The sequence below is a fragment of the Salvia hispanica genome, chromosome 4 (genome assembly GCF_029641045.1).
Source record: "Salvia hispanica isolate PSC_SH4W2 chromosome 4, Shi_PSC_v1, whole genome shotgun sequence".
NCBI classification, from domain to species: Eukaryota; Viridiplantae; Streptophyta; class Magnoliopsida; order Lamiales; family Lamiaceae; genus Salvia; species Salvia hispanica.
This window is the reverse complement of record NC_142695.1, coordinates 25,284,023-25,296,553: the sequence shown is the minus strand read 5'-3', so window position 1 is coordinate 25,296,553 and position 12,531 is coordinate 25,284,023. Positions and strand designations below refer to the sequence as shown.

The window sequence follows — 12,531 nt, the reverse complement described above, 5'->3', positions numbered from 1 at the left end:
CAAACGAGACTCACCTCGCGCACGATTCAACATAATAGCAATCCTAGCACCGCTAGATATTATTACCACTACTCAATATATCAGGATTATTGGGTTGCGAAAAACCCGCACCATTTGATAAGTCAAAGTAGTGCATAATCAATACCGTATGCTCAATACTAACATATGTAGATTAAGAAATAATATTTTATCAAGACCTAGTCTTTCAGTGGATAGCATAAAGACACGTCTTGCTGTTAGATCCGTTCAGTGCTATACCACACTAATGCCATCTTATTTCAGTAAGGCTTAGAAATATGCGGACTGACATTGCAACCTTTCACGATAGGTAGCCAAAGCCTATCTAGGTTGTGAAATTCTTCTTTTTCTTTTGCAAAGCATTGCATAGATCTGACCGTGTTACCTTAAAGTGGACGACGCCCACAATCGGTCTACTAAGCAAAAGACTTAGACTTTGTTTACTTCTTATGCATTTAAATGTTTGTAAAACATCTTATAAATGCACAAGCAAACACAATGTAATAATAATAGTGATTCTATTCGTGCGAGACTGCTCGAATAATACTGAATCGGGTTAAAAGTGGATTGTAGAGTTTTACGTATACAAGCAAGATTCTATTCGCGCGAAACTTGCTCGAAACATGCTTTTCAGTATACCAAACCTAACATATGCGGACTGACATTACAACCTTTCATGATGGGTAGTCTAATTCCTTCTAGGTTTTGAAATTCTTCTTTTTCTTTGTTTAGGACTGAACGTGTTACCTTAAAGTGGACGCCGCCCACAACCGATCTACTAAAACAAAGACTTAGACTTTGTTAAGTTAACTTATACATTTAAACATGCAATTAACATCCATTAAATGTAAAAACATAACAACATTATGACAAAAATAATCTGTTTTATTACTTGAAAAATAAAATAAGAGTTTTACAGTATTCAATCACTCGAAACGTGATTTCTAGTATACAAACTCTAACACCCCTCACTCCTACAGTCGCATAGTAAGCTCGAGATTAGCTTCTAACACGATTCAACACAAAGGATCCACCCCCGGTTTATCACCTAATCGGTTCTAATTCGAAGGTTCCTTATCTTTGTTTGCTCCTTATTCTAAGTTAAAGAGACATTAGAATTAAGGCAATTTCTAAATTAAATTTACATGCTCAACTCAACAAGGATAAGAATAATCACCAATAACAAGAACTAAAAAGCAAAGGAAATCATAAAAATTCAATTAAAGAAGTTCATGTTCAACAACCCTACTACAAATTAGAAGTAATCCCAAGCTCTAGCCACCTATGGTGGTCACAATAACAAGGAAATAAGCTAAAAATATCATGGGGGACAAGGCTTGGGTGGATGAAGCTTCAATCTTGCTCTCCTTCTTCAAGTGTGGCTTCCAAGCTCCAAATCTCTCTCTAAAATCTTTCCAGCCGCCAAAAGTCCCATAGGAAGTCGTGCCCTAGCTATTTATATAGTTTGGGCTGAAAAAACAGGCCCAGTCAATTTTCCCGGTCGGGCATTTTGTTGCTCAAAAATCGCCCGCCCGGGCGTTTTTTCTGTCTCGCGACATACGCGCAAAACGCCCGGTCGGGCAATTTACGCCCGCCCGCGCGTTTTTCACTGTATTGCGCAGTCTTCGTAAACCAGTCATATCTTCTTCATCCGGACTCCGATTAGGCGTGCTAGGTATCCACGCGAAGCTCTTTCGAAGGTGAATGCAATGGTGGACTTGTAGAAGCATTTGAAATTGATCTTCAATGGCTGATTACTGTTCAGATTCGGACCATGTTTTCTTTCTCCTCTCTCTCTTATAGTTTGGTCTTTTGTCCTACAATATATCAAAATGAGTCCATTTTTCATCTTAAAAAGTTCGTTAACATAATGCAATAAAGGACTACAATTTGATTCACATCAATGTCACACTTGTTGGACGGCACGGGATTTTAGGAGGTTTTATTTTGTATGTTAGGTGGAAAGAGAAAATATAATATTTATATTATTGTGAGAGAGAGCTTTTTCTAAAAATGGAAATGTGACATCTTCAATGGGACAAACTAAAAAAAATGGGACATCATTCATAGGACGGATGGAGTACTAAATACTCCATCCTTCCATGAATGACACGAGTTTTAATGTGGAATTGGTAAAGTAAGAGAGAAGTAGCGTTAGTGGAATGTTGATCCATATTATTAATAGTGTTTAATTGTGTTAGATAGCAAATATGGGGTCTTTTTACAAACTTGGTCTATTTTTTGTGAACAACAAAAAATGACAAATGCGGTCTATTTTTCGTGGACGAAAGGAATACGAAATTATCATTCTAATAGGACCTTACACTTAAAACATTCTATAAGAGTAAAAATTAGAATGTAACTATTTTAGTTTGAACCATTATTTTAAAGAGTAAACTTAAAAAATGGTACCTGATATTTCAGTTTAAAAAAAATAAGTAGTCTCTGATATTTTTTGTAGCATATTTGATACCTAAAAATCACATTTTTTTTACTTGGAATTCTAATTTTTGCTCCAAAATACCAAAAAAAAAAAAAAAACATATTTTCATATTTTTGCCATGAAGGCCATTTTTGGGTATACTAATAGAATACCTAAAATTATATTAGAAAAAATCTTGTTTCTTTTTCTCCTCCTCTTCTTCTTCTCTAATTAATTTGATGCATATAAAATTGCGTATTCTTCCACCTTTAAAATTTTCTTTTTAACTTTTTTATATGCCATCAAAAAATTGCACAATATTAAACCCATGGGTGTGGTTAAATGACGTGAGACTCGTCCATCCTTAATCAAATGGTCAGGGGATTGATCCCTGCTCTTGGATATGAAGCAGTCTTAAATCCATGGGTCGTCAGTCCCACCCATTGAGATGCCCACAAATTAGCGCAGGAAATAATCACTAGGTTAGCCAGTGAATACCCATGAAAATTACCAAAAAATTGCAAAATATTCTTTTCACATGGAGTAAAATTTTTATTTACAAAATTCTGTTTTATAGATTTATAATATAAAATATTCTTCGTATTGACTTATCTAATAGTTTTGTCTTTGTTTTTCAGTTTAGATTTCTTTTTGTTTTGCAGAATAATCTTTTTTAGTAATATTATTATGTACTTCTATAGTATATTATAGATCTGTATTACGATGAAATAGAATATTCTACGTATTGACTAATTTAGTAAAAAATGAAAATTTTGTTTTTTTTTTGTTAAGTAAATAGTTATACTTTGACAAAGATTTAATGTTAAAATATATCATATAATATAAAGTAAGATTAAATATGTAAATATATCATATAATATAGGGAAATTGGTCTCTAAAATCATGAACTTTGCCTAAAATTTGGTATTTCCCATGAACTTTGAAATTGGTATATAATATCACGAACTTTGCATTTTGTTTGGTATTTCCCGAACTCACTCAAATAAGATATTTTCATCAAAATCTTATTTAACATAGGCAACCGTGATATGTTTTATAATATTTGAAACCAAAGTTCATAACATGTAGCATAAAAAGTCACGTTGAAAACCACGTTAATTTAATTGTGTCAAGTATGATAAAAGCCTCGTAAGTTAGTCAAATATAGTAATAAACATGCCGTGGGAAATACCAAACAAAATGCAAAGTTTGTGATATTATATACCAATTTCAAAGTTCATGGGAAATACCAAATTTTAGGCAAAGTTCATGGTTTTAGAGACCAATTTCACTATAATATACTGTGACTCTTTCCCTTTCCCTTGTTAAGTAATTCACATTTATTTTTGGGATGTTTTTCTTTTTTGACACATTCTCTTACTTTTTCTTTCGTTTTCTAAAAATATGTGTCCAAAAGTAATGTCTCACTTAGTGAGGGATGAATAGAATGAATAAACTTAATGAAAAGTCATTCTTATTATATTAAAAAAATATGAAGGAGTATTTATTACACTTCCTCTAATAATTCTCATAATCATCTATATTTATTGCAAATTTCTATCATCTATGTTATAGCTGAAGGGACTGGCAGCGGAAGCGTGCTTTGAATTTAATTCAAATAAATCAGATAATCAAGATCTATTTAGTCGATTATTTAGACAAAATCTATTCGCGCAATTATCACATGTATCACGCTCATAACTCAAATAAATCATGCTTTAAATTAATTAAAACCTAAAACATGCTTTTCTACGATTTAGCTATTTTACCTTGATGATTCTCCAAAGAATCGAAGATAGCTAGCGCCTTCTCCACATGAAGATCTTTAGTACTAAACCACGAATCTTCTGTCTGGTTCCCGGACTGTAAAACCGATATCAGGGTGGGCTGATCTCACCAGTATACTAGGACTTAAAATAAAGAAGACAGAAAACCTTTCTCACGGAGGAGAGGAAAGAGGAAAAATCGTCCTCTACAAGGTAGAGAGAGGGGACGAAAATTTTGATGGAAAACAAGTGTGTTTTCTGTCACTGTTATTCTCCTTTTTATATTAAGTCACATATTGGGCCCAGACAGGGATCTATGGAAGGTTTTTGATATGAGCTCTTCCAATTAGCTTTTATCTAATTAAATTGCACCCCAATTTAATATAAACTTCTAATTAGAATATTACGAGCAACCACTACAGAAGTAATATTGCACTCCCCATCCAAATCCGAAATTATAAGTAATCCGGGTTTCCATTTCTTAATATTTATTTCTCGCGCTTAAGATAGAAACATCCATTAATTAATTAATGTCTGCTATTGACTCAATTAATTAATATTTTATTAATTCCAAGAGTGGACTCAGCAAGAAATTCTTATTCATTATTCATAGAGTAATCAAACTCCAACTAGTTAGGTTCTGAATAATGAATCCTTATTTCAAGCTCCTCTTGAGGAAGTTATCAAACGAGACTCACCTCGCGCACAATTCAATATAATAGCAATCCTAGCACCGCTAGATATTAATCACCAATACCCTATGTACCAGGCTTATTGGGTTGCGAAAAATCCGCACCATTTGCTAAGTCAAAGTAGTGCATAATCAATACCGTATGCTCAATGCTAACGTACTTTGATTAAGAAACAATAATTTACAAGACCTCGTCTTTCAGTAAATAGCATAAAGACATGTTTCGCTGTTAGATTCAATTCAATGCTATACCACACCAACATCATCTTATTTCAGTAAGGCTTAGAAATAATCGGACTGACATTGCAACCTTTCACGATAGGTAGTCTAAGCATATCTAGGTTGTGAAATTCTTCTTTTTCTTTGTTCAGAACTGACCGTGTTACCCTAAAGTGAACGTCGCCCACAACCGGTCTACTAAACAAAGACTTAGACTTTGTTAAGTTACTTATACATTTAAACATGTAATAAACATTCATTAAATGTAAAATATAACAACATTATGACAAAAATAATCTGTTTTATTCCTTGGAAAGTAAAATAAGAGTTTTAACCGTATTCAATCACTCGAAATGTGATTTATAGTATACAAACTCTAACAATAGCATCTTCAGTCGAAACTAACATAGAAACATATCCAAGATTTGTGGCCTCCAACGTAAAAATCGACGTCATGGGTCTACCTCCCAACATAAAAAAGAAAAATAAAGAAGAATGGAAAATAAAATACCTTTTTTTCGGCCAAAAATAACATGTCTGGTACCTAGATTAATTTTGTCGCGAGGTTATTATTTTTATTAAAAAAAAAATTAAGAAAAAAGAAAAAAAGAACGGAAGATAAAATACCTTTTTTCGGCTAAAAATAACATATTTGGTACGTAGATTAATTTTGTCACGAGGTACCAAAAAACTATTTTTGTCCAAAAGTAAAAAATTATGTATTTATAATTTTACTATTTAAAATATGTTTTCCCAAATTGTCGATAACCAGTTAAATAAATGGAGTAATAGCAGTAAAGAAAAGGAACCACTTTTCCCTGTGCGATTCTTTGCTTAGAGAGTCGCACTCATCTTTTGCCCTTTTCGACAGATCTCTCTCTCTTTTACCACTAACAGAATGAACAAATTTCCACAAGCTTTTATTTTATAATAATCTGGGTATCTAGGTTTTCAGGAACTGAAAATCACAACAGCATCGCACCACTTAAAACAGCAGATTTAGCCTTCCAAACCCTTTTTTATTTTCAACACACTGAAATCCGCTTCGTGGTAAAGATTTTTCCTCACTTGGTGATTGTTTTTCGAAGTTCATTTTCTGGTGGAGTCCTCTCGTGGGTTACTCGGAAAAATCCCTAATTTATAGAATTTATCGGCTGACTTTACTAATTTTGCCCAATTTTATCTCAATTGTTTTGAAACCATAATCTGTGCAGAATTTCTCCTAAAACCTATAGTTTATTTTCGCCCAATTTTCATCTGATGTCTTAAATTCGATACCTTTTTTTCACAGGCTCGGAATTGGGTGAATTCCTTAGGACTATTTTGGGTCTGGCTTGAGTTTGATGTGAATTGCTGTGTGAAAATGGGGAATCATAGCAACAGCAACAGTAGTACTCAAGAAGATGGGAATAAGAACTCATCAACGGTATCTAAAGGAAGTGGTGGTTTAGGTGGAGCCACCAGGTCATGGGGCACCACCGTCTCTGGCGGTCAATCCAAGTCAACTAGCGGTAGCGTGGGGTCGCCTTCGAGCCGGAGTGAGGCTGCTATGGCTACTACGGTCAGTGATAGTGCGATAATGCGGATGAACAATCTTGATATCCAAGGAGATGATGCAGGGTCTCAGGGGACTGCTGGGTGAGACTTTGACCCCTCTTTGCGTTTTGTTTGTGGTTTGTAGATTTTCACATTGAATTTTGTTAGTTATGGGGAGTTTGATTTGGTTGCTGTTTTTTTCGGCTAGAGTTCAAGTGAATAGTATGATCTTGTCTTGTTTGGGAGTGTTATTCAAGATGGAGCTAAGGCTCATTATGTGATTTTGATGCGATATAGGAGTACTTCGTTAGTATGTGATTTTGTAAGACAATGAACTGATAGACATTGTTATTTATAAGATAACACCGAGCACAGTGTGTAATCCATGGCATTCTTTATTTGAGATGTCATATTAAACATCCATAACACGAGTTTGAGGGACTACTGGATCTAAGGGCCATTTTGTGAATTCGATGCTGTTACTCAAGGATGATTCTAATGCGTCAATTATGTAACATAAGGTTTCAATCGTGTTAGCTGTTGGTCATTTTGGTGGGATGATAGACATTGTTAGTTATAAGACTATGACAAGCATGGTTTGCGATCCATGCCCTTTTAATTGGAGATATCTTATTAAAATCCATAAAATGAGTTTGAAAGCCTGCTATAGTTTCTGCTTATCTCTCTGCAATTGTAATTTACTGTAAATTTAACAGGAACAGGAAGAAAAAGAGAGGACAGCGTGCAGTTGGAGGTGATAAGAGTGGCCGTGGGCTTCGTCAGTTCAGCATGAAAGGTTGCTATTTATTTACATCTCCTTCTTTTGCATACTTAATAAGTATAATTACTGAAAGTTAACTAGTATGCTTAGAATATTAAGTTGGCGTATTCTCCCGAGCGCGCGCACACACGCAAACACATATATGTATACACGGGTTGCTTAAAAAATAACTAATTTTAAATTAATAACATACAACAATGTTAAGCCATTTGATTTTTTTAGCCAGTGCACTAGAAATTGCCATGTGGCAATAAAAAATTTCAATTGTTATTATATAAATTTAATAAGGAAGGGTATTTATGTAATCTAAATTTCTATTTGTTTATGGAAAGTATGGAAATTATGGAAGTAATCTTTTTACATATGGTAAGTTACGTTTTCTATAATATCCGGTATGCGATGATTTTATTCCCTTTTGATATTATTTCCTTTATTAATATTATTATAACAATACCTTATTTCGTTCACAGAAAATATTTGGATCATAACAATATGTAATCTCCATTCAACATAAGCTCGTTTTGCATTATGTTTTATTTTTCCTCGTTTTCGAAAGTTTTAGCCTTGTACGCATGTTTTGGTTATTTCTGAATCAGACTCCCTCCGTCCCGCCATAAGCGAGGCGCATCTTTCGGACACGAGATTTAAGAAATTGGTATTTAAAGAGTTAAATGGATAGTGTAAAGTGTGAGAGAAAAAAGTAGAGGAGTAAAATGAGAACAAAGTAGGTAAGAGAATAAAGTAAGATAGAGAAAATGTATTATTTTTGCTATAAAGGGAAATGACTCACTTATGGTGGGACCACCCAAAAAAAGAAAAGTGACACGATTATGGTGGGACGGAGGGAGTACTGTTACGACTTACGAGTAATTATTTCTCAACAAGGTAAATGTCGATTTTGCCTAATTTTCGATAGATATGACATTAAGTTCTTAATTAATACTCCTTCCATCCCATAAAAATACGTGCACTTTCCATTTATGTCCATCCCATAGAAATATGGGCATTAACATTTATGGAAAGTTATCACAATTTATTACCTCTATGCATCAGGTTATTTACAACTCATACCACTATCAAAATACTAATAATAATGCAGGTCCCACTGTCCACTAACATTACTTTAACTATCCTTCTACTCCTCTCTCCTACTTTACCAATTTTGTCTTAGTTCCCGTGCCACAGCATATGCCCATATTTTTATGGGACCGGGGGGGGGGGAGTATTATTATAGCATTTTCTTATTTTGTTTGCAAGAGTATTTGCATCAAAACAATCTATAATTTGCGTTACAAAAACTCGTTAGGCTTTGTATACAATAACATATTGCATTGCAACATTGTACAGTCTGCATTATATATAATTTGTTATTCCTTTAATCATGAACTTACTAACATTATAACATAATAGAGGCGGCGTTATGTAGAATCTGATATTTGAATAGAAAAACACATCGAATTTCATCTATGTCATATAAATGAAACAAACATGTGATATATATAAAGTATGCATTACACGGGAATTGATATTGCATTAGTACATGATATTTTCTGTGAAGAGAAGATCTAACATACACATATGAGTGATACAAAGCATGCAATATATACACCAACACATTACATTACAGCATTATAAAGTATGCATGACATATGAACTGTTATCAATTTTTGGTATAGATTTGATATAATTAAAGCCGCCTTAATTATAGGGATTTCCATATATGATTCCACCGATTTTTTCAAGGTGGAAAAATTTAGCCCTGGAATGCAATACTCAAGAGGTGTAATGCAATTCGTATAGGGGAAATCTAGGCCATGTAATTCAAGATCCAAGGGACCATATTAGTGGTATGTTATTACTCTAAGGGTGGAAGGACACTAGTGCTCCACTGCTCCCCTATATATATATACACACACATACATAGTAGTATAGCTGTATTTAAAGTTTTCTCCAAATTGCTGAGGAAACCTTGTTTGACTTATTACTGTTCCCACAATTGGATCAGATGCAGCATCATCCTTTTTCTATTCCGAAAGTTTAGCTGTAAGATAAGTCGAGAGGGGCATGGGCCAAATTTGTAGGATTAACGCAACACAATGAGAATTTTGGTTTTTCTTGTTCATTATCTTTGTAGAAAGTTCTGCGACTTCTTCATCACTTTGTGCTTTTGAAGAGTGAATTTTAAGGGTCTTGGAATATGCTATCAGTAAAAATTACATGGTATTAACTTTTCTTCTTGTGGATAGTTTGCGAGAAAGTGGAAAGCAAAGGAAGAACTACTTATAACGAGGTTTGATCTTTTCTTTTCAATCTTTGGTTAGTAAATACCACTTGTTTCGTTCCCTATTCCTTATGCTACAGAAGCACGATTTTTCTTAATTTATAGCCACTCCCCTCTGTCCCTACTAAGTTGAGTCGTATTCCTTTTTGGGATGTCCCAACTTAGTTGAGTCATTTCCTTTTTTTTGACAAAAAACAAAACATCCAATCATCATAACTTTATTCCATCACCTACTTTACTGTCTCTTTATCTTTCCTACTTTATTCCTCTCTCCTACTTTTTACCACAATTTCTTAATCTCTGTGCTCAAAAGTCTTGACTGAACTTAGTTGGGACGGAGGGAGTACTATTTGTTTTCTTTCTTAACAATTCTGGATCCACTTTTTGATATCGGTTTATTGTATTTAGTCCAATGTTAATTTAAGTATGCTGATGTTTAATATCTAATCTGACTTAAAATATGCAATTCTAGGTGGCTGATGAGCTCGTTGCTGAATTTTCTGATCCCAACAATAGTCTTGCATCTCCAGATCAGGTACTTAATCATGATTTATATGTGTTTATTGGTTGTGAAACCTATACTTGATTCTGATTGCGAAATACAGTCACAGCAACAATACGATGAGAAAAACATTCGTCGGAGGGTTTATGATGCTTTGAATGTGCTGATGGCAATGGATATAATCTCTAAAGATAAAAAGGATATACAGTGGAAGGGTCTTCCCCGGACTAGTTTGGACGACATTGAAGAACTGAAGGTTAGTGTTCTCTGTTCCTTTTACCATCCTTCTCTCATTCCACGTCCCGTTTATCATGTCAAAGCCAGATTAATTTTCTACTCCTGTGAATCCAATCTCAGTTGGTGAATGATTAATTGCAGACTGAACGCCTTGGAGTTCGAAGCCGAATTGAAAAGAAAGCAGCATATCTGGAAGAATTGGAGGAACAAGTAAGTGGTTATGATTCATGGGTGTGTGTATAATATATTCTTGAGTAGTCCCATAACTAATTCTTTAATGCCCTATGTTCTGTTACAGTACGTTGGCCTTCAAAACCTCATACAGCGCAATAAGCAACTATATGGTTCAGGAAACACTCCGACTGGTGGAGTTGCATTGCCTTTTATATTGGTCCAGGTAGAGTTGAGTGATGTTTTGCAGAGATTTTCTTGCTTGCGATTTACAATAAAGACAACCGAAACTGGTGTTAGAGTAATAGTTGTCTTTATAGGTTTTGTACATGCATTCAAACATTACTACTGAGTATATTTTGGAAGTGTACCTATGTCAGTTTCAGCCAAAAGCCCTTCCAACCATTTAAAAGTCATAGAAAAGTTACATTCTTTATTCGGTCCAAGTGTAACTCATATTTATGACTTTTAGGGAGGAATCACTTGAACTCAAATTAAACCGTAATGGTGTTTTCTGAAAGAAACTATTGCTCTTGAACTATACTCGACTGAGCTGCATTATCTTTTGCTTTCAAACCCATGACTATGCTTGTAGTTTTTTTCCCTAAAACTGCTAGATGATGCTGATGTTTGTACCTCCAAAAGGTGTGTTTTTCTAAGTGAATCTAATGCTTCTCGTTGATTTGGTAAAACTGTAGACTCGTCCTCACGCTACTGTGGAGGTGGAAATATCTGAAGACATGCAACTGGTGCATTTTGATTTCAATAGGTAAGGAAACTCAATTACATTATTATTATTGGGTGGTGTGAAGTCACATTTTAATTATTAATTGACTAGTATACTTTCAAGAATCTCGATATTCCATTTTTCCATTCTATAATTATGTCTCAACTGCAGCACTCCCTTTGAGCTACACGACGATAACTATGTCCTCAAGGCAATGAAATTCGCTGAAAAGTCGAGAAACGATGGCACTGCCCAAAATATCCCTTCAGATGGAGGCGAGAGCTGCAGCATGGTGACTAGCTACCGAACTCAAGGACCTCATCCTTCCGGGTCAAGCATCTCGAGTAGGCCTCCAAACTCATCCCCGCTTCCCGGAATATTGAAGGCACGTGTGAAGCACGAGCAGCATTAGGGTTGGACTCCGACGCTGAATCTTCCAGTAATATCCTCGTCACATCTGTACATATATACTACATGAAATGGGATCAGAGCAGGTGGGCGGGCTCGTTATAGCCTACCATCGCCTACAAGAACTTTTTTGCATGGCGCTGAATCGAGCGGAAAGTAGGATTTTTTGTATCCCTCAGGTAAGTATGAGTATCTTGATTACTTGGTAGATCATCTTATACATAACACACTATAGGCGTCTAAAATTATGCTCCCCTTTGTCTTCGTTGTTTAGAAGATGAACTTCAACTCTAGGCAAACCATATTTCGACTTATTTTTGCATAACTTCTTATTTTCCTTAGATTCAAGAATTGCTATATTTTTGCAACTTTTTTTTTTGGCTACACATAGTCTAAAACAATCGTTTTGGGTTGTTTCCTTCAATGATTTTAAGAAGCCGCTGTCATTCATTGCTTCGTAAATAAAGTGCTCCCATTTACTATCTTATTTTTATCGGGTTTTGACCCGGCCCAAGTCTAAGCCCACTTCTAGAAGGGGGCAGATGTTTTCTCTCTGTCCGTCATTAGGAGTTCCATTTAGAAACAAAGAAAGGGGAATATGGATCCATTTTTTTTATAATAGTTTTATAATAAAATGTGAGGGAAATGCGTTAATTGAATGTAGGGTCTACATACCCATTTATAGTAAAATGAATTGGGATTCCTAATGACAGATGCACTAAAATGGTAAGTTGAGACTGTTAATGGCGGACGATGGAGTACTAGAAGAAAA

The 12,531-nt window shown here is 34.8% G+C and overlaps 1 protein-coding gene across 2 annotated transcripts; it reads left to right on the top strand.

The window, feature by feature from the left end:
* Positions 1-5,927: 5,927 nt before the first annotated feature.
* On the top strand, positions 5,928-12,100 carry LOC125195980 (transcription factor-like protein DPB). Of its 2 annotated transcripts, none has more exons than XM_048094296.2 (10): positions 5,928-6,166; positions 6,408-6,754; positions 7,375-7,448; positions 9,680-9,723; positions 10,187-10,249; positions 10,320-10,472; positions 10,595-10,663; positions 10,752-10,850; positions 11,323-11,393; positions 11,523-12,100. In XM_048094296.2, the coding sequence occupies exons 2-10, from the start codon at positions 6,480-6,482 to the stop codon at positions 11,761-11,763; spliced, it is 1,089 nt and encodes a 362-aa protein (XP_047950253.1). In that variant the 5' UTR covers positions 5,928-6,166; positions 6,408-6,479; the 3' UTR covers positions 11,764-12,100. The 2 variants fall into 2 exon arrangements, with proteins under 2 accessions (XP_047950253.1, XP_047950252.1); XM_048094295.2 differs by having other exon boundaries at positions 7,369-7,448.
* The last annotated feature ends 431 nt before the right edge of the window (positions 12,101-12,531 follow it).

Bases quoted from the DNA above. Each gene is read 5' to 3' on its own strand.
- LOC125195980 (XM_048094295.2), top strand. From the start codon at position 6,480: ATGGGGAATCATAGCAACAGCAACAGTAGTACTCAAGAAGATGGGAAT. The intron at 9,724-10,186 runs GTTTGATCTTTT...ATGCAATTCTAG, and splicing joins GAAGAACTACTTATAACGAG to GTGGCTGATGAGCTCGTTGC. The intron at 10,250-10,319 runs GTACTTAATCAT...TGCGAAATACAG, and splicing joins GTCTTGCATCTCCAGATCAG to TCACAGCAACAATACGATGA.